Source organism: Astatotilapia calliptera, chromosome 13 (assembly GCF_900246225.1).
Source record: "Astatotilapia calliptera chromosome 13, fAstCal1.2, whole genome shotgun sequence".
NCBI classification, from domain to species: domain Eukaryota; kingdom Metazoa; phylum Chordata; class Actinopteri; order Cichliformes; family Cichlidae; genus Astatotilapia; species Astatotilapia calliptera.
Window position 1 is genome coordinate 8,541,730 of NC_039314.1, and position 26,553 is coordinate 8,568,282.

At 40.5% G+C, this 26,553-nt stretch overlaps 1 protein-coding gene across 6 annotated transcripts; it reads right to left on the bottom strand.

The window, feature by feature from the left end:
* Window positions 1-9,926: 9,926 nt before the first annotated feature.
* On the bottom strand, window positions 9,927-26,474 carry ggps1 (geranylgeranyl diphosphate synthase 1). Of its 6 annotated transcripts, none has more exons than XM_026189065.1 (4): window positions 26,378-26,471; window positions 23,201-23,296; window positions 20,160-20,230; window positions 9,927-11,514 (listed from the first exon to the last, which is right to left on the bottom strand). In XM_026189065.1, the coding sequence occupies exons 2-4, from the start codon at window positions 23,271-23,273 to the stop codon at window positions 10,711-10,713; spliced, it is 948 nt and encodes a 315-aa protein (XP_026044850.1). In that variant the 5' UTR covers window positions 23,274-23,296; window positions 26,378-26,471; the 3' UTR covers window positions 9,927-10,710. The 6 variants fall into 6 exon arrangements, with proteins under 6 accessions (XP_026044850.1, XP_026044849.1, XP_026044851.1 ...); XM_026189064.1 differs by lacking the exon at window positions 26,378-26,471 and adding an exon at window positions 25,892-26,371; XM_026189066.1 differs by lacking the exon at window positions 26,378-26,471 and adding an exon at window positions 25,871-26,371.
* Window positions 26,475-26,553: the final 79 nt, after the last annotated feature.

A 26,553-nucleotide genomic window follows, 5' to 3' on the forward strand; every position in this document is an offset into this window, starting at 1 on the left:
TTAATGGCTCACTTGTTGTTTATTTTGGGAACGATGAACGCAGTAAACTTGGGGGCGCTGCTGATGCTGCTGTGCTCAGTCCACACTGGATACGGACCACACAGGTCCTTTTTTTCCCCACTTAAAAAGGAACAGGAATCCTATTCTTCTCCTAAGAGAGTAACAGCGCTGGAGTTTTGAAGCAGAGGATGTGTTGGCACCAAACTGATCAGTGTTTTCATGTAATCGATAAGACCAAGGCTTCTTTGGACACATGCTTCTTTTAGGGGGATCTGTTTGTTTAGCCATGTGATTGATGCTGAGTCCCCACAATTAGATTTCCTCCCTGTATATTTTCTTTTTTTTTTAATTAATTTATTTTTTGGGGTAAATAATGAAAGATGATGCTGAATGTTTTATTAATGGAGGACAGTTTGAGTCGTTTGTTTTATTTAGGCCCGTCCCACCTGCCAAGAAATCTGTTCCTGCACTTGACATTCGAGCAGGCATTCCTCTTCTTCTCCTAACCACCCTCCTCCTCCTCCCTCCCATCGTATCCTTTCGCCTCCTCTCTTTCACTGAGCAGCATGATAACAAAGTCATATCCGCATCTGTTCCACTCTCCAGCATAGATAAGCGCGGCGTTTTCCGCCCCATCAGCCTTTCTCGCTGATTCACATCGAAGCCCTTCATTGTGAACTGGGAGAAGCGTGGAAATGACACACTGACGGGAGGGGAAAAAAAGGTCACTTCTGCTTTCCGTGCCGATGATTCTTTAGGGGAAGAAGTTATTAAATTTGTCTAAACTTTGATGAGCGCTGGAGGGATACTCATGCAAAATGTTTAAATTATTAGCTCTAGAGATATTCTTCATCTCCTCTGAATCCTTTTATTCGAGTCCTGTCCTCACCAGAATCTGTCATCGTGTGAAACAAATTGTTCCGTGTTTACTGTCAGATTGCAGTTATGTATTACACTTTAAATCTCCTCAGGCTTTTCTATTATTATAATAATTTAACAGCTCGGCCGTATTTCCTGAGTGTTTTCTTCCGTTACGTTTGCCACTGTTAGTTTTCAGAATAACGTGTAATTATGAACTTCCTCATATTTGGAGGGAAGATGAGCTCCTGTTTGGGCTTAAGCAAGAGATAGAAGGTACAAAGTGATGTCGTCTAGGGGGAACACTACTTAAGAATTCCTTGTTTTTCCGAGCGATCAATACTTGTGAACATATACGCTCTCAAGGCTGGACGCTTAAAGGCTAAAGAAGCCAAAGTGTAAAAGTGCCACAGCAGTAAAACGAGCGGAACGAAAAGATCTCAGCTCATCTAACTGACCCAGAATCTGTGATTCATTCATACGTTTGATATTAATAGACCCCACACGTTCTGAATTGTTCTATGCCCTCAAGCGTGTATGTAATCTTTTCTAAGTGACGACAAGAGTACAATTCCCTGAACTACTGACTTCTTTCACTCTATTAATATTTTGCCATGAAAGTGCAATCATCCGTTTAGACTGTGACAAGCGCTGCTCAGAGAAAATAGAAGGAAGTTGGGCGCTGGAGTTAATTGTATTTATAAAATCCTTTTCATCGTTAGTCTCACCTCTTCCAAAAACTCATCTTCTCGTGGTGCAGAGTGAATACGAGAATGTGTTGACATTACAAATCTGAGTCTCATTTTCGGGATGGGTTTGGCAGACACTTAATTTTTGCTTGAGCAATTTAAAGATTTCTTTTTTTCCCCTCTGAGGAAACCCACACAGGCCAGTCTGAGTTTATACCTACAATTTCACACAGTTACAGAATTGTTACAATATTTTTCCTTGCAGCTGAAGTTTTTATGTTGCTTTGGGTATATTTGGACTCTTGATACTGATGCTTCAGCAGGTCAGAATTTTAATGTTGGTTCATTATTTTTGGCTATTTCAACTCTTGACCTGCTACTTTCAGTCATTTCATTGATTACTTTTATCCAAACTAACTGCTGATTATTTTCCTTTTAATGTATCTGCCTATTTTAATTTATTTCAGCTATACATGTTTCTATTATCTACAGTCTCCATGTACATCATTGGAGCTTTACGAGTACAAAGCTGCACCCTGCTTTCAGAATTGCTTTAATTCTTCATGGCAGATCCAGCTAGGTTCTGGAAACATTCTAATAAATGTTGGTCCATATCGACTTTATAACATCACCCATTTGCTGCATATTTGACAGCTTCACCTGTCCTGTTCCACCACATCCCAGAGGTGCTCTATTGGATTGAGATCTTATTACTCTGGAGGCCATCTGAAACCAGTCTGAGAATATTTGTGACATGGAGTGATCCATGATGAAAGCAGCCATCAGAAGATGGGTGCACTGTGCTCATAAAGGGTTGGGCATGGTCAGCAACAGCAGTAGTTTGTGGAGTATCACCTGCAAAAGCAGAAATATTGAGGTGTAACATTAGCATTTAAATGCTACATTTGGTGACACCATGAGTGCAGTGGGTATCTGGGTTGATCTCATCATCAGCAAATGTGTTTTAATTTGAAAAAGATTTTACTCCAAACTGTGAGGCCATGAACAAAAGGCAAAAATAAAAGATGTTGATATGGAATTTGAAATGGTAAGTAATTACAATTCATTCCAACATTAATCCCCGGTGACAGTAATAACCAGTGCCTTTTGTTTTTCACACCTTGGCTCGTGTGATTACTCGCATCACATGATCAGTGGGTCTGTGGGTTCAATATTCATGACCCTTCAACATTTGCTATTGGAGTTAAAGGAGCCCGTTGGATAAAACAAACTTCAAGAAGTCCAGTTGTCTCTTTTTTTTTTTTTTTTTAAAAAGCTCTTTAGACCACCTTGACCTGGATGACTGAGAACCTGCAAGTACAGCTAATTACACTTTGTCACATCCAAAATAACAAAATGACCTTTAAGCAGACAGATTTGGAATCATGTAGCAGTGTATCTGATTTTACCTACATTAGAGACTATATTAAAACCTACCTGTTTTAAACTGAACTCGCCTGGATTCAGATGAGGCACAGCTGTCTCAGATCTCAGGAGCTTACACTGTGCTGAGAGCCATGCATCTGCATACTTATTTACACATTTCTGTCAATCAGCCTCCTCTTCTCTTCCCCCTCCTCCTCTTCCTCCTCTCTGTGCACTAAAACGAGGGGGAAATCATTTATTCATGACACCCGGCATTCCAAAACCAGCATTTCTGCCCGACTCTGATTCGCAGGAATGAGGAGATATTATTAGCTGCACAACTATGTCCTAATGGGGCAACGGTTTCATTCCCAATTTGAAACCGCGCTCACGTCTCTCTCTGATTTCCATGGCTTCTACAGCGTCTCAGCCTGGCGAGGTTATGACTGCCCCCCCACCTTTTTTTTTTCCTCTTCTTTTTCCAAACATTTGCAGAGCGCAGCTGTGAGACGTGTGTGACACATCGGGTGGAGGGCGTCGTCCAGCTAATCCATTACATTGATAAAGCCGTGGAAATGCCGAGTGAATTGCGAGTTTCATAAGCCCACTTGACCCCTGCTGCAGTAACGCGGCAGATTTACCGTGATAGTGTTTGTGAGAGATAATTAGTAGAGCCATTACTGAACCATTACTGACAGTCATTCTGTCTTAAGAGGATCGTGAATTAGCTCATTGGTCTGATGATGATGAGATTCTTGGAAACCACTCAGTCATTTAATGTAACCTGATGTGACGCCATGTGTGCAAGAAATGCCACGATGTCAGCTCAGTGAATAGTTTCTCCCAGAGGTGGGACCAAGTCATTGTTTTGCAAGTCTCAAGTAAGTCTCAAGTCTTTATCCTCAAGTCTCAAGTCAAGTCTCAAGTAATGTCAGGCAAGTCAGAGTCGAGTCTCAAGTCACTGGTGTAAAAGTCCGAGTAAAGTCACAAGTCTGAAATTTTGAATTTCAAGTCCTTTCGAGTCTTTAAAAAAAACCCCGAAAAAAAGCATGTTGCAGTTATGCTAAATGTAAATATTAGACCATCCATCCATCCATTTTCATCCGCTTTGTCCGGGGCCGGGTCGCGGGGGCAGCAGCCTAAGCAAAGAGGCCCAGACCTCCCTCTCCCCAGCCACCTCCTCCAGCTTATCCGGGGGAATACCAAGGCGTTCCCAGGCCAGCCGAGAGATATAATCTCTCCAGCGTGTCCTGGGTCTGCCCCGGGGCCTCCTCCCGGTGGGACATGCCTGGAACACCTCACCCAGGAGGCGCCCAGGGGGCATCCTTGTCAGATGCCCGAACCACCTCAGCTGGTTCCTTTCGATGTGGAGCAGCAGCTGCTCTACTCTGAGCCCCTCCCGGATGGCCGAACCTCTCACCCTATCTCTAAGACCATGTAATTTTTAAATCTGTGTTTTTCTCAACACATGACAAAATAGTGAACTTAGAAAATATACACAAATTGTGAAATTGTGTTACACACTGAAGGACGACAGGGTTCATTCAGGTGCACATGAAGATTTATTGCGCTGAAACACAGCAAAACAATTCAGTGTTACTGGCGGCTTCTATTGTAATAACTGGCCTGCGTTACTTTTGTGTCATACGTGTAATGGCCATGTATTAATCAGCCCTTAACACACAGAGAAAATGACCAGTAACAATAGACAACATAACATGTACTGGCTGGTCTATTTCCTATAACTTTAACTGAAACCAGCTAATAGTTTCCTTTCACCTTACTGATGGGACAACACGGTTACAGAGATTAATGCAGGAGGCTAACATGACTTAGCTAACGCACAAATGTTACTAGCCTTACCCACAGATAACGTGAAACAACTCCCTTATTCGCTCACATTAAACACCATATAAACAAGAATTACACTCCAAACATGTTAAATAAGCATCAACTTTACATAAATGTATGTAGTTCTCGTATATTGCTCTCACCTGAAACACAGCAAAACAATTCAGTGTTACTGGCGGCTTCCATTGTAATAACTGGCCTGCGTTACTTTTGTGAAGGATTATTTTGCCAGTTACCCGTTTGGCTGAGCCGCCACTGCCACCTACTGGCGAAACTAAATATCGCCCTAACATCACATCAGGTGGGAGCAAATGAGCTTTTCGCTCTGTGTTATGATGCAAACTATTGTCACAACAAATAGCAAAAAATGATGATGGGGGGTGGGCACGAACACATAAGGAACACATCTGAGACTTGTTCTTAATGCTCAAAATACTCAGGGCGCCACAATTGCACCTCTTTAAAATGCAGCTCAATTAAACCTAGCTCCAAGGATAATTTTCACCGACGGTTCTGAGATAAGCTGCATGCATAGCGCGACAATTTCTGTTCAGCGCCAGACTTGCTTGTAACCTATATCACCAATTATGTTAAGAAAAATGACGTATTAACTACAACAGCAGACTGACCTTTGTGTAAATGCTTGGAGCAGACTAACCTGTGAGCTGGAGTGTTCTGGGACGTTATATTTTGTCTTTGAATGGCTGCAATCCAGGCCACCCATTGCGTCTTTGTTACTTCGGAAACATGGCTGAACAATTTCTCTTCAACGACGTAATCCGATAACAACCGATTTCTTTACCCGTCGGCTTCCCGTGGCTGTCATGCGACCGGCTATTGCAGTTAATAATACAACAGCTTCTTGACATTTTTGTGTTTCTTTTTATCGCTGTGTAACTGATTTCAATTGAAAGCCTGCGTGCGCTAGTACCGCTTGCCACGAGTTCCCAGAATCCTTTGCGGTTCTACCCGTGAATGACGTCACATTTTCAATCTCTATATAATATGCATGTTAAATTTTGTATTTGGGGTGAAATATCAAGTCTTTTCAAGTAAACCGGTTCAAGTCCAATTCAAGTCCCAAGTCATTGGTGTAAAAGTCCAAGTCAAGTCACAAGTCTTAGAACATTTTTTCAAGTCAAGTCTAAAGTCATAAAATTAATGACTCGAGTCCAAGTCATGTGACTCGAGTCCACACCTCTGGTTTCTCCCCCTCAGTTCAGCATTAAATGGGCTCTCCTCCTGTTTAGGATTGCACTTGATGGATTTCTAAAAGAAACTCTGCGCTTTAGAGGATGACTTTTGCTCCCTGCGAGTCATGTAATGTAGCTCAAAAGCATGTTTGTAGACTTCACCTACCTGATGAACGCTACATTTATTTTTAAACCCCACCTCTTGCCCCAGTTTGTAAGACTGGATATCTGTCGTTATATGTAATCTTCAAATCAAAGCAGAAATGACCCCGGTGTCTCTGTTCCCTTCAGACAGCGCCGTATCTGCACATGGCCATGTCGAGCTCAGAAGACAGATTTATATAAGCTACAGTGATTGCATGCGGAAACAAGTGAGCACTTTGTTGCTCCTCTTTATCCCCGATAAGACATCAAGACGCAGTGAGGGTTGTTTTTTTTGGGGGGGTTTTTTGCAAGCGACTGAGTGCTGGCAGAATTATGCATGAGAACATGTTGTTCTGGGATCGGTGACATGAATATTATAAAATGAAGGAAGCTTTTTATGAAATCCATGAATCAAGTGGTTTTAAAAACATCTACAAAGAAAGCCCAACTTTACATCCACATCAAATTGACCCTGCTAACAGGAAGTGTCTGTAAAACTAAAACCAAGTGTGGGTTATTCTTCCACTGTTGTCCAAAGGTTATTGCCAAAATATCAGCGTGCCACCAGAGTGACATGTTTTCTTTTCATTACTATGAAGTCTGAGACTGTGGTTTCTTTTGTGTCAGCCCAGCCTGGAGCTATTGACTGCACACCAAATCTGCAGTCGATGGTGGTCCCCAACAATTGGCCAGGAGTTTTAATAGTTTTTCAGGCTTTTCAGAGAATGAAAGACCAGTTTTTCAAAGTGTCAACGGACAACTTTTCCCTCCCTCTGCTCGCTTTGCAAAGATTGGATCATTTTCTCTTGGGCGTCCACTTACTGATTAAACCGAATATCTCATTTGGATCCTCCCAAGTCTCAGCTCTCTACAATCATATGAACGCTTGTCTGAGGTTAACTGCTGTTTAATGTTTGGTTTCTTTTCCATGTTTTTAACTTCCTCTGTCAGGATGGCTCTCGTCGTCTTTTGTTTTTTTTATTCCATCACAGAGCTTCTAGTAACCACTAGTTCAGGCACCTGAGGAAAGCTACATGTAGTTGCAGAATCAAGGCTTCATTTTTCTGGGAAGTTTTCTACAAGTGGCAGACACAGCTGCATGAAAGAGGCTTACAGAGAACCAATCTACGGTAAATGCTGATGGTTGATTATTCTGTAGCCACTGGGCCGTGAACATTTATCACACAGTGAGAAGTTAAAGCAAAAACAAAACAAAAACGCTGAACACAGTGGTAGTAGTTTCGGGAGGGCGAACATTGTAGATTTTTGGTCATTTCAGGGGATTTTATGACTGTGTTCACCATGTCGACTGTTTTATGTCACAGAAGCCACTGAGCGGTCATGTGGGTGGTTTTCTTTGGAGTCTACTGTGGAAAATTTTAATATCCTGCCAGGTGCTTCAGTGAAGGACTGCAGTGGTTCTGCCAGCTCAGAGGTGCAAATGTGTGCAAGGTGAAACCTCCAGCGATCGCGTGAAAACTTACCCACATAGTTGAGCAACAAGAAGAATATAGAAGCTAATGGTATGATTCAATTCAACAGAATCACCAGAAAGGCAGTGGAGTACACACGGTGCCCGATATTTACATTTTCAGAAACAAGGTTTTCAATTTTTTTTTCTCTTGTTGTCACAAGAATATTTATGAAATATCCATCAGAGTGCTACCAAGCAACACAGATGTGTAAAGCACGGCCCAGTGATAAATAATCCAAAGCTTGCAGAGGATGAAGGAGACAGTGAGCGAGCACAAAAGCTATTCTGTTTTGCTCTCAAACAGAATTCAGACACCGTGGGTGAGGAAAATCAATCTAGTCAACCTAGAGAGTGCGAGAGAGTGAGGGGGAGAAGAAATGAGAACCGTGAGAGGCTTTGATTATTGTGATGGACTTAAGTCAGCTCTGCAAAAGCCACTTCATACATCTCCACTATTTATCAAATCAGAAATGCATTTGCATCACATTTTCCTGCACTTGCGGCTGCTTGGAAGGCAAATTAGCAGAGGCGCCGGTCCCACAGATTTATAAAAAAATGGACATTTTGATTAATAGATGCTTTTTTTTTTTTTTTTTTTTTTTAGTGAAACCATAATTCAATCTTAAGGACACGTAATTAATTGAATTGCAGCTGTCAAGATCTGGGGCTTCACTGGGTGAACAGAGCTGTTGAGAACAGATAGCCGCCCTCCGCAGCTCTGCCCGTCTTTCAGCAGCTCAGGAAAAACTCACCACAGTATTAACAGAAGCTAACGCAGGATTTAGATGAGCGGCGCCCAGTTTGGTTTTGTTGTCTTGTTTTTTCAGACCAAGCACCAACCGCATCCAGAGGAGCCAGGCTCTGTATGCATGTATTCAGTCAAGCTTCCTCAAATCAAAGCAGGCAATTCTGTAATAATCTCAGAGGCCGTACTGTTCAGCATGCAGATGTAAAAGCACCGATAACCTTGAAAACTAAATACACATCTGCTGTAACAGGAGACAGCTTATGATTACATACACTACAGATAATGATGCCTCTGTGTTCTGTAATGATGGGCCCATGTGTTGTGGTTGTGTGTGTGCAGGATAAATGAGAGACACACACTGGTAGGTTTGGACAACTTTTCTCCCTTAATCACCGAAATTATCATTTGAAAGCTGCATTTAGTATTTACTCAGGTTAGCTTTGTCCAATGTTAAAATTTGCTTGATGATCTGAAACATGTAAGTGTGACAAATATAGCGTGATAAATGTAAGGGGTCGAACGCTTTCAGTTTCCTATTCAGACCCCTTAGTACCAACTGAACACTGTTTAAACAGCACAGTCTGAGTATTGTTGATGACTGTCGCCAGGAAGTCACGTCAAAAAGCTCAAACTTTCAAACTTTATTTATTTCTTTAACCTTTATTTAACCAGGTTACTCCCACCAGGAGCCAAGATCTTTTTTTTCCCTTTAAAAACAAAGGAGACATGGCCAAGAGGGCAGCAGCAAACAGATTGAATTAGCAACATTAAACTGTTTCTTCACCGGGAAACATACGTAACCTGATGTGTAGCTCTGGAGAAATGTAGCTACATGTCAGGTTGGCCTGTAAAAAGTTGTAATTGTCATTTCTTATGTTGGACTGCTACTGTATATGTGAGCAAAACTTTGTCCTTCAAAATTGTTGGAAATTATTAACTGCATCTCCTGACATAATACACAGCTGTTTCGGGGGGTTAACCACACACAGAGGACATTAGGTGACACTAAAGGGCAGAAATGTCATTGTATGAAAAGAATCAGAATATCTGAAATATTTAAAACTTTAAGATATGTTGTAAATATATATATTTTTTAAAGGTGTGTTTTGTGGCAAAAAGCTATTTCAGTTTCAAAAAAGAACAGATTCTTTGTGAAGTGCGACTTTCATAAATTTTAAAATGTTATCAGTATTTCATCTTTTAAATTGACATAACATTCATGGATTTTATTTAATCTAAAAAAAAAAAAACCCCCACATTTTTATAACTTAGACTTTCCAGTTTCACTTCAGCTTTCCATTTATTAAGCTTATTTAAAAAAAAAGAAATTTCAGTAACATCAATGTTATCAATTACCAGTGCAATTCATTAAAATTAGTCAATTAAATTTATACATCCAGATTATAACAACCCCTGCTTTTATAGTGACTCAATTCATTATATAATATATTTTTGCAATTGTAATTTTTATTACTAGCACTACTCCAGTGCTGAAGAATCTCCATGAACAGCTTCTGTCATTTGCACATCTGTCCTCAGATTAGTTACTGTAATAGATTCAAAAGATCAAACTGGCACTAATGCCAGGAACTGCTTTCCACAGGTGATCTTTAAAGAACCTTTTTTATTAAATAAGTACAAACAAGGTGTTACTGCACAGAGTTGTTTCCTAATAAATACCAGTATGACACTAATGAAGTGTTCGAGGTGTAAAGACCTCTGTTGAAACAAAAACATAGTATTCAAATACTGAGAGCATGAGCAACAGGAACACTACTTTGCATGTAAAACCAGTGTGTTACGTAACAAGGAGACAGTACAGTGGTGGAGGTCTTTCCTATAAGCTTGGCACTCTGGTGGTTTGATGATTAAGGAGCTCCAAACCACATATAAGCCCAAGACATCCACATCCTATTTTTAAACATGAGAGTGGGGGGGAAGAGACTTGCTCTTAGATAAACAATTTACATTTGCTTACAAGGAGGGGAGAAATACATTTATGCACTGTTGTGCACATCAAAAGGCGTAAAAGCTTTTTTGCCATCTTGGTAGTTTTCATTTTCAGAAAAAATGGAAAAAACCCAAACAAAGTTCATTTCAATTCATGTCTTCCGCTGATTGAACTGTTACACTTTGATACAAAAGTTAGTTATGTGTACAATAAAGCAACTCTTGCAGGATGCCTTCATGAACACAAAACCAAAAGGCAACATTTGGGACTGGTCTGCTTTCTGAATTCAGTGATGAAGACTCAGCATAGTGTGTGAAGGAGATGTTCTGGTATGTACTGAGGTTTTCAGGAATGTGCGTGTCTGTATCAGTGCATCAGCTAAGGATCTGTGTGCTGGAGTGCATGGGAGTCACGCAGCATTTAAGGTAAATATCCGGTCAGTGGTTTTGGCTGGAGGGCGGCTCACAGCTAGACTCTGCTGTGGCCTCGGCCTCGTGATGCATCTGGCTAAGATGTTTGACCAGGCTTTCCAGCTGAGGGTTTCCCCCAAACTCCCTAATGAGCCGGTAGGCCTCAATCTCCAGTTCCCGCAGAGTCTGGCGGGTGTAAGCAAATGAGCCCACCTTTTCCAGGTAGTCCACGCAGTATCGTTTGATGTCCATGTTCTCCGTGCGCTGCCTCAGGATGTTCTGCACCTGAGTGCTCTCCGGACGTGACCATATGGCATGAATGGTGGGGAAGGAGAACTTGCCCTCGGTCAGGTCCTCGCAGAAACTCTTGTTCTCGCTGTACTCGCGGGAACTCAAGTTGGCGTAATCGTCACGGATCTGGAAAAAAAGGCCCAATGTGTCCAAGAGGGGTTTCAGGTCCTGCTTCCAGTCTGAGAAGAGCTGCATCAGGCCTACAGCGAGGCCGAACAGCCCTCCTGTCTTCTGCAGCACCATTTTGCGGTACTCCTGCTCGGTGGGACAGGTGTAGGTGTCTCTCCAGTGGATGTCGAGGCCCTGACCGCGATGCAACTCAAGAAGCTGACGGGTAAACACTCGCACCGCCTCAGGGTGCTCCAGGATCAGCACCTTCTCCAACCCCAGGAAGTACACGTAGTTGGCCGAGTTGATAACAGAAGGAACGCCATAGATGCTGTGTGCCACAGGGAAGCCTCGACGCAGCTTGGAGCTATCCTCAATGTCATCTATCAGCAGGCTGGCATTGTGTAGCATCTCAGTCACCTCAATGATCACCTGGACATAAGAACAAGTGTGTTTGTGTTAATTCATATAAAAATGTATCCGGAAGTAAAATACCTTCTTGTACAGTTGTTAATGTTTTATCTTTACGAGAGCTTCCAGTGCAGAGGAAATATTTTTAAAGAAACAAACAGTCTCTCCTCCAGCTCAAACCGACTCCAACAGGTTGTCAGAGGCTCTGTGTAAATTATGCATTACAACTTGTATACAGCAGAGGGTGCCATGTCTACACTCTTGTCTGCACTGCTCCACAAGTCAAAGTCTTCATCAGTAAACAAAACAGTTGGTGCTGAAACAAGCTAAGCAGTCAGTCTGAGCATGAAGAGCTCAGCAAAGATGCACTCTGGCCCGGAGCAGACTCACACTGTGACGGAGCAGCTGTCAGGAGAGACACAGAGCTTTGACGAGGTTATAGGAAATGCATGGTTGAGCAATTAGAGGCGTCATTGCTGGGCTTGGTGCACTTTAACCTCCTCCACAGAGACGATGAGGAAGGCTGAATGCTTAACCTTAGTCATTACGATGAGTGTACTGACAAGCTTTTTAATACAATATGACCTACCAGCCTCAACATACAGAGCACTGCTGTGGTGAGTCAAGGGCACTGTAGATATATTCTATCCTGATCTTCACCACTATGTGGCAGCACACATGTACCACATACTGTTTATGCTGTGCTTCACGAACCAATGCCAAATAATAGTATTCATTTATCAGTGGAAAACCGAGCCCCACACATACACACACACCCCGTTAACCCAAAAACGGCCCACGTCGACTCACAACAGTCACAGTGGCCATCAGGTGTCTGCTGTCCTGAGCTGGCCTTACAGCCTGCTCGAGTGCCCTGCTGATTTAAAAGACAAGTGGGGTGGCCTGGTAATGAAAGCTGTTTGTATGAGGCCTGAGAGCACAAAGAGTGACTCAGTGGGTCAGGCAGATGGCCAAGGCTAGGCCAGTTGAGCAGTTTATCAGCCAAACACAACCTTTCCTTCGGCAGGGTCCCAAACACTTGCTCACCCTGAAACCTCAGTGAGCCACTTACAAAGCAGGGGACGTGGATAAAGCTACAATAAATGCATGCATGAACATGAAAATGTATTATTTAGATGGAAAAAACACAACAACAACAACCTGAAGTATTTAAAAAGGTTCACTGCAAATTACAATGCACCATCAGGGAAAAAACAAAAAAGAAACAATGGCTCAATCAACTTGAAATTCAGCTAGAGCGCTTCAGATAACAGCAGCAGCAATCAAACCCGAACACAAGCACAAACAATTTTCAGGTTTTGGACTTTTAAGTGTCTCCATTCTCCAAGGAATTTAATGAGTCAGGCTGTCACTGCATAATGCTGTTTGAGCCCCGAGTGCCACTACTCCGCAAGTCTATATTGATTATCACAAGAGGTTAGTGACGCAGAAACTCAGTTTGCTAAAGCTATAATCAGTAATCTATTAAAAATGCAGAGACACATTCACAAAAAACAAGCATACCGAGTCTGACATGATGACAGGAGGTAAATGAAAACAACAAGCCAGTTATGTTCTGCCATAAAACCGTCACACTTGGCGAGATTACAGCAGGTGATCACATTTATACCTGAAGCAGGCTGCAGCACTGGTCACTCACACCATGCCTACTGGATTGTGTCATTCACAAAAAAATAGCTTCATTCATCCATTTTAGTGTTTTAGTGTCCAAATGATTTATGGATTTATAGATATTCTGCCAATGTTGAAAAATCCACAGCTGTTATCTGGGATTCATTTAAAAATAAATAATCATGTTAGTATTTATGCCGAGTTCCCATATTTTGCCTTCACATGCTCTTGTTTTAATAAGAGCAAACAGAAGCGTATCATTTTTAAGCAGTGCAGTGAAGCCAGAGAAATTTCAACTATGTGGATAAGTGAGCTCTGAACTAATTAAATAACTGACTACTGTGAGAGAAATCCTGTAATACAGGTTTATTACAAATAGTTATCCACATTTCTAACCTGACACCTCTTCTGGGCACACAGCGATAGTGATGTTAGTCACCGTAGCAATAAATGTGAGGACTAGGTAACAAATAGTGAGCCCATAAATAGCTGCTTAAACCAATGCTGGTTAACTGGTTGGGGTCAATACGTGAAGTGAAGGTGAAGATGGTAGAAATGGTTTGTACTACAACCAGTGTCTCTGGTAATAACTAGATCAGAGTTATGACGTTAGAAAATGTGAACCCTATACACAGAAAAAAAATTACGTTTTAATGTTGTATTTTTAGCTATTATGTGGGTCATGTCCTACATCTGTCCCCTGGCACCGCATCCCCCTTTTGCTGAACATCAATAGTGGTGCTTGCATGAACACATACACATGAATGACTAGTCCTCAGCTATGGAATCCAAGTCAAAACAAAAAGTCAGAGGTAAACAGGGTTTAACAGTGTGTGAACAGATTTGTTTGCTTTCACTGTCAATGCTGCTGGCTTGCTGGTATTCTGGATCTGAGGATTGAGTCAAAGCGACCTGCATAGGCTTTATAGCTACTGTTTCAAAGCAGGCCTCAACATGCTAAAATCCCCCCCGTGTTTCACAACTGTTCTGTTAGTTAAATAAATAAATCAGTAATAACCTACTGCAGAGCAGACATGTGGCATAAAATAATTTATATTATTTTATACTCATTAGTAATGGTCACTATGGGCTCAGATGTGTTTCGCATCTCCTAAATGATTCTTTGTAAAAAAAAATAAAAATAAAAAAATAAAATAAAATAAAAAAGTTAGAAACGTTTGGGAATATCAATCCATTCTCTTCCACGTATCCAATTCAGGGTTGCAGGGACCTGTGGATTGTGGGAAGAAGCCAGAGTACCCGGCAAGAACCCACACAAACAAACCCAGTAGCAATGCGAACCACAGCGCCACAGTGCTGCCCATGTTTTAAGAGTAAAACTTTCCAAATCTCAGACTAGTTTGTCCAAATTTCCATTTAAATGCATAGCAAATTAGTTAATAGACACTCACCTAACGTCTTCCATAGATTATTGCTGAAGAACCAGTTGACATTTGTTGTCTTGGCTGATAACGTCACATTAATGGACTGAACAGAGAGGCGGTTCAAAGAATTACCATTTTAAGCCATTTTGAGACCAAGTCGTACAAACTAATTCACCTTGATTAAAGCTAAAATACTCCCATACACGGCAAAGACTTTTCTTCACTATTCTGCACAACTTACTGAGCTTGACATCTTCATATCAGTTTTCAAAACAGAGAAGTATCGGTATTTTAACCTTATTTTACCAAAATGCATGGTTTTGAAAATTTCCTGTTATAACGTATGATACTGATGCTGCTGACTATCTAACCTGGTCCAGCTTTTACTGTGATGTGATTGTCTGCAGGTCATCCGCTGCATGTAATAATAACCTCGTCAGATATTACAAGTTCAAATGCCAGCCCGTGCATCGGAAATACTTTAAGCATGCCTTCATTATTCCAGTAGTTACATTTTTATCCACATTATATTTCATGAGAACCTGACATTGATTCCAAGTCTTTTTTTTTCCTCCCCTGTTGTCCCACTCTGTCACAAAAACATGAGAAGCTCTTGGCCTGAGGTTGCGAGCACTCATGAACATCATCTAAAGTAAAAGACTGTATATAAAAAAATATAGCATCAGTGTCAGAGAAAACAAAAGGAAAGCCATCAGCTAAAGGTCACAAGGAAAATGATGAACACGGGGAATTTCCCCAAGCCTCCACCACCTGTGCTGTCATACGCAGTACAGAAGCACATATGGGGCTTGATAAAAAATGCACTGCCAAGTGAACGAGAGAGAGTACCGCTGTCACTGCCTCCATCTATCTGAAGCCATGGTTGTTTCCATGGCGGCGGCAACGATGACTTCTTGGCAGTACACTGATGATGACGAGGAGCGCGCTCTCAATCTGCATTGTGGGTTCAGCAGGAGTTTATGGGGCTTCTACAGAGACGGAGGGAGATGCGTGGAAGAGACAGGGCTGTTGTATCTGAAGTAGATTTAAACCAACTGCTGCACCGTAACAGGGAAGTATCCACTAAAGTGGAATTATCAGGAGAACGCGAGTAGATGTTCACACAGCTTGCTTATGAATGCACGTCATACACCCTGTCAACAACATCGCAGACTCAACCAAACTCAAAACTAAGGATTCATAAAGTGTTTTCTCAGCTTTAATAAATTTGACCTACATACAGTGTGAAAATAATCAAACATGACACTGCAGGCTAAACTGTTTAGGTTATTCTTTTTGCAATCTGAGTTTATTTCAATCTGCTGTAAAAGCTGCAGAATGTGATTAAAGACTGAGGTAAACAGTGTCTCATGGGAACTGCTGACATGACCGCACTGATGACAACTTTATTACTTTCCCCCACAAACTGTATCCGTGTACTTAGTTTTTGTTAAATAGATGCCTGAAAATGGTCATCAAAAATAAGACTGGACTCCTCTTTGGAAACTACGGGAGACTATACAGGAGACAACCGTGAGAGACCTCACTTTACTGCAGAGCTAAGATTCCTCTATTTGTGAGGGGTTTATAAAACATTCAGGACAAACAGACCTGTTGAACAGCAACTGTAATGAGACCCGACAGGCTCAGCACTTCTGCATTTTCCACCATAAAAAGGCATGCAGATTCAGAAAACACAGATTAGGTAGCTTTGTCAATGCAAACAAGAACAGTATTGAGTCAGTACAATGCTAATGCTATCAGTATAATAGGATCAATAGCCTGATCGCCCTAAGGAGACAAAGGCAAGGGCCCTGCTCAATAAAACCAATAAATCCAGAATGGCTAATCTGAAATTCATTTGACAGAGAAAAAGGGAGGAATTCAAGAAATTTCAATCTGCCTGCGGTCTGTATTTCAATGTGTCTGTAGCACTCTAATCAGGCAGCCAAGAACATGCTACAACAATCTAATGGATGAGTGGAACTGTAGGTTTTTACTCTGGAAGCAGTCTGTGACTTGAATCCACTAATCCCCGTCTCACAAAGGTGATCAGAGCACAAGAAGCTGAAAAAGAAGTAGCCTTTCACTGGAGATTAACGCAAGTACAGTACATCTTAAATACATAAGCATTCACCAGATGCTGTCTAATACATGCTTTGCACTAGAGCGGGAGGCGATATGACCAAAAATATTTATCACAATAGACATTTGAAAATTTGCGATAACGATAAAACTGACAATATAATTGAAACTAGACCAAATACTTTACAACTCCACAACTTTATTAGTGCAAAACCAAAAACAAAACAACAAAAAAAAAAACATCAATGTATTTTCACTTAAACGAGCAGCTGTTTTTTTTGTTTGTTTTTTTATGTGCATTAATGTTATATAAAAATGTAATAGTGCAAATGCAAATTCCTTGCTGACAGTTTAACCAAAAGACATTTCCAGTGGAAATTGGCCGACATATCCTCAGCATAACCATGTATAATATCCACAAAACTTAAAAGAGGTTATACACACACACAATACGGTAATATTATGTTGAAGCACAGTACGTATCACTCCGCGAGGCTCCTGCCTACGATAGCCGTAATGCTCCGACAATCCATCAAGCAGTGCGGCTTCGTAGCTTTGCAAAGTCGTACTAAAACATTTGACAGATTTTCGAGCGCCGTGTACGACATAAAGGTCAGTAAACACAACCAGAATTCATACATAAGGCCCACGGGATTATACAGGGCACTGTCGATTTTGCCGTATCCTCCCCCCCACCCCAAAAAAACAAAAACAAAAAAAAACCCAACAAACAAACCACGGTAATACTGACGGCACTGCGCATGCGCGTTTTACTCATATCGTTGCCCAACATTATACCGGTATTACCGTGAATGGTATGATATGGCCCAGCCCTACTTTACGATTTACTAACATCTGGAATATATTGTATAAAATAATCTATAGCGACTATGTCCTACCCACTTTTATAAAAAACTAAACAAAAAAAACCTACAACTAAGCATAACTTTCTTTAAAAGATCATCCAAGTTTTAAATGCTTTTCATCTTGAAACATCCCAATATAAACAGCAGCTGCCACATCATACTGAAACTGCTGTTAATCCACATTTGCTTTCATTTGTCCATCCAGCTTCAGAGAAAATGAAACAAAAGAAGACAATTGAGAAGTTCTGCAATCATTATGAAATTTCCATCCCAGTCTTCTAGTGAAAGGGTGATGTGATGCCCAGCATGCACACAAACTCATAAAAAAAAGAGTGTAAGCAGTGAAACTTGTATGAACAAATATACACTGAACTGAATTCAGTGAAGCCACAAACACGTACTATTGGAAGTAAAACATGTATCACCACATACATTTTTACAGTGTTTAGCATACCTCTAGGCATGGAGTTATCTTGTTTTTCTGATGTATTGCATTTAATGTCTTTATATAGTGTAGCCAATAAAAGGGATTGTTTGACATATTTCATTTGTTCTTCTCTGCATTTCTATGTAGACCATTCCTTAGTGGAGTTTACTGGGAGCTTCTGTGGCATTCAGGGGATGGAAATCAGTGTCATAAAAATAGATTTAAAAAATAAATAAATAAATAAATAAAAATGTCTACACAACATGCCCTGATCTGACACAGCTTGGTGTTGTTAGTTGCATCAAATTTAGCTTCAAGCCACAAAGCTGGATGATGAATGAACCTTGTGCCTCTAACTAGCTCAATGACCAGTCATCAGAGCAACATGAGGTCTTTTTGAATCGGCCCTCTAAACGTGTAATAATGTGGCCGTCAATTTAGAGATGTACAGATGGGATAAGGAATCATGCCTTGTAGCTGTCACACCTCACACTCCTCTCTTAAAGCAGTCAGCTGGCTACATGTAATGTAAACAAGGTCACTAGCAGTTATAAAATGACAATTCATTAAAAAGGTACAGTCAGTCATTTTGAGGTTATTTTATAAAAAAGAGAATTTACTTCTAAGCGCACAGCGATTGGTATGCAATTACGTAATGCAACAATTACGGCATCGCCAACACACAGAGATGCATTCCTATCAAGTTAGAATTAATCCATTACAAAGACAGACGGGCACTGGTTTTTGGAAGCTACCATGTTGCCCTCCCATCTTGAATACAGTTGCCGACCCAATTCCATCTCCTAAGCTGAAGTCAGGGCTCTAACACACAAAAACATGCATAAACAAACTTATTGTTACAATTACATATCATCAGGAAATTAGCCTCCAAACTGCTGACAACGAGCCAGCTAATCAACCACAGCTGATTAAAAGCTAACATTATGCCAGTTAATGTTAAGCTTGGCTGTCCTTTTAAAAAACAAAAAAAAAAAACAGGTTCAACAATGTTAGATCAGTCACACTAAAACCGCTAACAGCAGCAAAAACGGCAGCACTTACAGAAAGAAAAGTCCTCAACAACTAATTTCAGTATCGCTGTCATCAGACAGAAATGAGCTTCACTGACTCATCAATTCATATTGAACTCCTTTTACAAAGTTATAAAGCCTTCTCGAGAATAAACCGATGTGGAGGCATTGACAGCTGAGCTAAACTGACTCACTACAGCTGGCCAGAGTTGTTTGTCTTACAGCAGCCACCATCACTTGAATTGGGAGGGGTAAGAAAACAAAGTTCAGCTGAATGAAATCTGCAATCCACCGACATCTAGCAGTGACATTTTACACAATGTACCTTTAACCAGCAGCAGGCTGAAAAAGGAAGCCAACAAGGAAGTGATAAAACTGGAAATTCCTGTGGTGGCCACTTGAGACCAGCGTCAAAAACAGAACCAATCCCCATAGACACTCGTTAAAGATGCCCAACTTCATAGTCTACTAGGCTTTACCTTATTAAACTGGACCTCTTCATTCTGCGTGCATGTTTTAAGCCGATTGACTGTACATGTGTGGTACAGTTCATCACAGATGTTTGTGCTTCAGTCTTGGCGAGTGTAACTGTAGTTTATTAGTATGTTACTTTGTAATAATTAGCAGATCTGTCGCTGTTGAACCATGAATTAATTTTGTTAACCAAAATATCTAGCTTTAGCTGATAACTTGGCACTACACTCTAGTCCAAATAAGGCAACTTCTGGCACCACAAACTAGCACAGCCATGGACAAAACTTGCACCGCGGAGTTGAAAACCAGTGTTTGAATCACAATGGCGACATACAAAGTATATGCAAGTCACTGTGTTACCCAAGTGTGCATCTCTAATGCTCCAGCAACATGAACAAATATAACACACCAAAGGTAAACACAATGCATTCAATCTTAGAAATTCATTAAAACTGGAGAAACAAGGGTTTAAAATGCAGAGAAACTGAACAGTTTTTAAAAGCTTTGCATCGTTTTTTTCCCCACCATCTCGTTCCACTTAATCCTCAGCTGCATTAACAATCTCCTTTAATAAATCATGTGCGCTCTAAGCTCTTCTCACAAGCTTTACACTTAGGAACAACTCTGCTGATAAAATGCAAAATGGTCGCATTGCAAAAATAAACTACCTGTTCTGAACGAGCACAGTTTCATTTCACCTTCCTAAATCTGTCAGCAACAATTAACACCAGACAGCTCTGGCAGCAAAACGGATGATTTTTCTCACCTGCAGTTTGTCCTCGGGAACATTGAGCCAGTGGTTAAATGCTTGGGCGAGTTTTGTTCTCACTTGTTTTCCTACCGAAAGAGCAGAACAAAAAAAAAAAGAAAAAAAAAAGTAAAAGATCAATTGTTTTATCCTAAAAGGACGTGGCATCTACAGTGGTATTACTTCACACAAAGACTTCATGTGGACAATTTCGGGGTTGTCCCACCCCCAAATGGACCCATTATGGTCATTTAAACCTTCCTTTTTTCATTCCTTCACTCTATTACAGTCAATTTCCTTGATTTCCAATCTAAAATAATCTTCATTTATCACATGCTGGGCTCTGGTGGAGGCCCCAGTAGTCGTAGTAAATGACTACTCCACCAACTAAGAGTTCTGATATGTCATGAAATAATGAAGGAAAACAGATCTGACTGCTTGTAACTGACTTGGCCATTTACTTTTGAGCCTCTGTAAATCGGGGACTGTGTATAAAAATGGCTATAATTCCTAAACAGTTAATGCAATACTTTTGTTAAACCCTTTGAATTTAAGCATGAAGTCTGTTCACATCTTAATTGTTGGAGTGAAAAATCCACTGTTGTGCTGCACAGGGGTAAAAATCACAAAAATTTTGTCACTTTACGAAAACGTATGGACCAAAGCTTTAATTATAGAGTTGCAGGTACAGAGTGTTCTCAAAGAAATGGCTTTTGCATTTAGTGTGCAATGAGGCTAAATAAACACCAGTCTCACACAGATAAAACACATTTTAACTCCACTTATACAAAACACAGTTGAAGATTAAGTGAGGGTGAACATTTAAACCATTAGTTGATCAGCTCCCGCTGAGCTCCTACCTGACTAAAACACTAAAAAGCTGGAAACACAGGCAGGATTAACAGATATTTTCATCTTCAAAGACAACATTTAAGGCATCTTTTCCTCCTTCATCCTATTGAACTGTGCTGTAAAGCAGTTTTCACCGAGTGCTCAAAGCCATAGTCTAAACCATTAGGAGTATAATGATATGTCTATCTTACAATTGAGACACTATGCCTTAAAAGGTCTCGAGTATATTCCAAATGCAGTTCTTTCAATATTAACCAACATCGCCTCAACTTAAAATAGAGACCTGGCGCCATCCTTTGTTCCATTTAAAATGTAATTTGTGAAACACAGAGCCAGGAAGGAAAAAGGGTGCAACTTCTAGCAGAGAAACAACCCTACTAACAAATACCAGGCACATGTCTCATTTATCCAAATTAACGTCTGGTGTTAGGTCAGGCTTTTCTCTACTGACGAGAAGTGACCAATCAAAACTGAAGCAATAATTAAATCTCAAAAACAGCTGCTAGGAATGAGAATCAACACTAAAGAAAACACTTAAACATGCACAGAGATGTGCACAGCTTGCTCATTTCAGGGTTTCATTGTCTCATTTCTACAGCTGTTCCATTTTATTAATATTAGAAGTCATTATTCTGTGAATTACAGCCTCATACTCGAATCAAAGAGATTACAAATACAGCAAATTGGTTTATGCTCAAATTATTGTCAAGCCAGTCTGTGGTGAACATTGAAATAAAAAGCATGTAACTTTAAAGCTTAGAAAAAAAAATAATACCCTCAACAAAAAGAAAGCAATATACTGCTGTAAAACTACATATTATAATGTAATAGCAAATATCAGTCAGTTAGTGTGGTTTTATTTCAAAGACATTAGAGCGAATGCGCCAAACACCAAAATTACTAGAAATACTTTGTTAAAAGCTGAAATCTGTAAGCTATAACTTATGATTATGCTCAACTGATTATAAGACAATCCCTTTTCCAATGTATAACCATAATTCTTTTACACTCATCCTTTTGGCAAAGTTTCCCCTCAGACACCAATAATTTAAGAAGACTGGAATCCTCAATGAACCTTTTCCCCTCATAAAATATGAAATATGCTAACATCCAAACTCATATCTGTGTATCTTGTCTATTAGTCACAGACTTGCACACACACTCCCTTATCAGACTCCCGAAGAAGTCAGAATCATTTGCTCTCACAGTTAGCATTTGAGTGTTTCTGAGCTCATCGTCTGTGAAACCCACAGTTCTTGACTGTCTGACAGATGTTTACTCCTGCAGTGAGGACATCATGAGACTATTCCAATTATCATAAATTAGACAACCCCCACGTTTTCAAACCTGATTACTAGAAACAAATACTGCTTGTGTGACATTCTTTAGTTTAACACCTAATATGCCAGTACTGCAGCATCATACGGTGTTTATAAAAAGACCAACATCTGCCAATCTTTATTGTGCCGACTGTGTCTGAACTGGAGCCTTTTATCGTGTTCAGTATCCAAGATATTGTCCTCATGCTCTGTTCCACAAATACTAAAAAGGAAGCAAGCAGCTCAGGTCAGTGTAGCTAAAGTACTCATCAGCTATATGTAAAGCCCCTTTTCCATTAGTACCTACTTGGATCAACTCGCCACGGATCACCACAACTCGACTGGTTTTCAATTACAATCCAGTACTACATAATGTGCATGGTTGTCGTCATAGCAACGCATCCAAGCATCCTGCGACGTAATTAACATATGACGCGAATGCTACAAAAAAGGTGGATGTTGCCGCATGAATATACCTGCTACTGAGTCTGTGGCTTTTTGTCAGACTCGGGGATCACAGCGTTGATTTTTGTAATCATCTCCCTCGTTGCTGGGTTTCAAAAATGGCGGTTTAATTTTCCCGAATGAGACGCTCTTATGACTCATCAAGTGACACTACTGACCAGCCAATCGATGGCATTTTAGTATTTTAGTATCGATGGCATTTTAGTATTTTACTCAGATCGCTTTGAACCCGGGGCGAGCAGGTACTAAAAAAAAGTACCTGGTACCAGGTACTATGGCCTAGTGGAAAACCCTGAAAACCATGGAGAACCATGCCAGGTCGATTTGAGTAGGCACTGACTTAAAAACTTAAGACATTAAAGCTGCTTGTTTATCTACATCTCCTTCCTGCCCCTGTGGTCACTGAGAGACAAAGAGACTCACCTGGCAGTTGTAACAAGTATTTATATGGTTCCAGCAAGATTCGGTCAGCAGCAGCCTCCGTGCCATGGTCCATTGCTTCAACTTTATACAATATATCTATAATGGAAAATAAAGAACACAAAAAGCAATTTATTAAAAGAAAAATTTGGTTTTTGAGCGAATGCATGCACTGTGTCATTTGGCCTCATAACAACGTCACTAGAACAAAGAACAAACCATAAAAAATAATAATAATAAAAATAAAAATACCCCACTATGGGTGCAACTTTGTTTTGAACACTGAAGTTCTGATGAATTCAAAACGCCATTTTAACTATTATATACAAAAAAAATTCCTGTTTGGATTTGTTATTTTTATTGCTTGACGTGTGGAATGTGAATTTTGAATTCATTAATGAACATTATGCCTTCAAGCCCAGTCATGTCCTAAAAGTGTGAATGTCTGCATCTTCTTTCAGGGTTCATTATTTTTCAAAGCCTTATTTATTTATTTTTAAGTGCTAGAACCGTTTTGCATTAAACAGAATAGTTAAATACATCTAATGTACAATGACAGACTTATATACTCTAAATGTCGACTGATTTTCTGCTGCTTCTCCTGGTCCAGGTTACAGGGGCAGCATTCTAGTAGAGACACAAAGTGTATTCCTAAATAAGTCAGAATTTCCAAGTTCCCGGTTGAAATTTGAATCTGGAATGCCCCCTCAACTTGGATTTTCTACTTGGAACATCAGCGCAGCCCCACAATCCCAGAGCTAACAATCCAAGATGTCTGCACTGAGCATAAACACTAGTAAAGTCTAAGACATTCATGGCTCTATCCATGAATGATTTGCAGCAGGTTTTTAAGGGGAAAAAAATATTATAAGAGTAACGTCACTCCCAAGTTCTGACATCCAAGTTACGAAATATCTGGAATGTGGAATAACTAACCATCCGCATCAGCCCTTTCCAGGGGTACACCAAGACATTATCAAACTAGTAGAGAGATCTCTCCAGTGTATCCTGGTCTACTCCGGGTGTCCTCCTGGTGAAACCTGCCTGAAACACTACACCTAAGGTGTGTCAAGGAAGAATCCTAGTCAAGTGCCCAAAACACTGGAATTGCCTGAAAAGCTCATTTAAGCTGTTTGCATGACCATAGCTGGGGACAGGAACAGAGACTGTTAAACTGACAGTTTAACTTTAATGCTCAGGACTCTTGTCACTACGACCAACTGGTACCACAAGCACCACACTGCAGATGATGCTCAAATATGATCTTCTGCTCCCGTCATCCCTCACTACTATATCAGGGGTGGTGGATCTCCAGGACTCAAGGGCAGGTGTCCTCCAGGTTTCAGATGTGTCCTTGATCCAACACAGCTGATTCAAATGGCTAATTTACCTCCTCAACATGTCTCAACATTCTCCAGAGGCCTGGTAATGAACTAATCGCTTGATTCAGATGTGTTGACCCAGGGTGATATCTAAAACCTGCAGGACACTGGCCCTTGAGGCCTGGAGGTCCCCACCCCTGTACTACATACTTTAACTACTCCACTTGGGGCAGCAACTCACTCCCGGGGTGATCTGGTAACACTTGCTCTTGCTTTAAAATTTTACTCACCAGAAGAAAATACCAAAAGTTGCTCTTCAGATTTAGTTTTAAATCTAACAAATGCTAAAAAGGAACATTTTAAATGCAGACATTAACTAAAAGCACATTAACTCACATCACAACAGAAAACAGTTAAATTTAATCGATGAATGACCCTAAAGTAATATGGTGGAATTAATGTTGACACTACTGAGCTCTAGAAAACGAAGATTTGACACACCTAACACTGGAGTAAAAAGAAGTATACTATTAGTGAGGTTACTTGTATCTGTCATTTGTCACCGTCAAACTTCGACCAAGCTCTTAAATAACAGATTGGGAAACAAGTTTTCTGAAGACAGAATCTTTTTACAGGAAATAGAGTGCTGACATGACAAGAAGAATGTGAGACTCAAGGCCATTTAAGTGTAGCTGAAATCAGACACATAGCACATTTTACTCATACGAACAAAGTGTAACCATGGGTTACACTTTGACCTGTTTACGCAGAACTGGGCAACAGAACTATAAACTCCCCTTGTAGTGGTGACAAAACTGTCACATGAGCCACTGGATAACTTAAAACAACTACTTCACCTGTGAGGCACTTAAAACTCCCAAAGATCGGCTTAATTTAAAAAAAAAAAAAAAAAAAAAAGTGCGGCTGTTTTGGATTTGTGACTACTAGATCCGAAAAGTCTGTGATAAAGACACCAAAAATAAAACTATGGAACTATATTTGATCAGATGTTTGATGTGTGTACATTGTAACTGCATGTATCACTAGTTTTGCAGTATTTTTTGTCGTTTTGAACTTTTATGCACCGAAAGGTTAACTGAATTCATCGCAATTTAGGAAGTTTGCCTCGTTTACGCCACTTTCAGCCACATTGTAACCAGTGTACAGCTGCATTTTTCTTCACGCTCACACTGAAAAACTACGAAACATTTCTGCACCATGTTTTCGCGTCTTGCTGGCTCCCTTTAAATTAAGAACATACAGTAGTGATTAATTTGAAATGAAACATGCCCGGCAGAGCAGAAAACACCACTTTTAAAATACAATGCTACCGTGGAATCTTAACACATACCGAAACTTTAACTCCACCCACCTTGGCAGACTCAGTCCGCTAACTAGCCGGTGCTGAATTCCGGTTAGCCACACTGCTATTGGGCTAGCGTTAGCAGGCTAACACAATGGTGTATCACCATTCAGTATGTCTTTCTTTCTCAAGATAAAATCATCCACTTCCACGCTGGTCGAGTAAGGCACAAAATATAACTGTTATATCCAGACCTTCATATCATTTTAAACCGGTGTGCTGTCGGCTACTTCATCTGGTGCTATGCTAAGCTAGCGCCGTTACAATAGAGCACGCTACAAGCCTTGTACTTCTCCAGCTAGTGTTGATGAGCTACATATATATGTTTCGTCTACGTTACAGAGCAGGCGCGAAGTAGCTAGGCAACGTCAGATAGGTGCAGCGCATTAATCTCCGTTGCATTTATATCTCTACATTGCCCGGTACAATATCCCTTACATGTAAGTTACCAAGAAAAACCTTACTTCGACTGTCGGGCTACTCTGTCATACATACCTAACACACCAGTACTCTAAGACTGGGTGTTGTAGTTTTTCAACATTTTTGTCTCCGGTATTGTGTCAACAACCACCCAGTAGGGTACATCGGACACTTTACCATGGTTATTTTTTCTCCACGGTTGACCAATCATGTGTTACTAAGGCGTTTTCTTTGTCGCTGCCATCCAATTG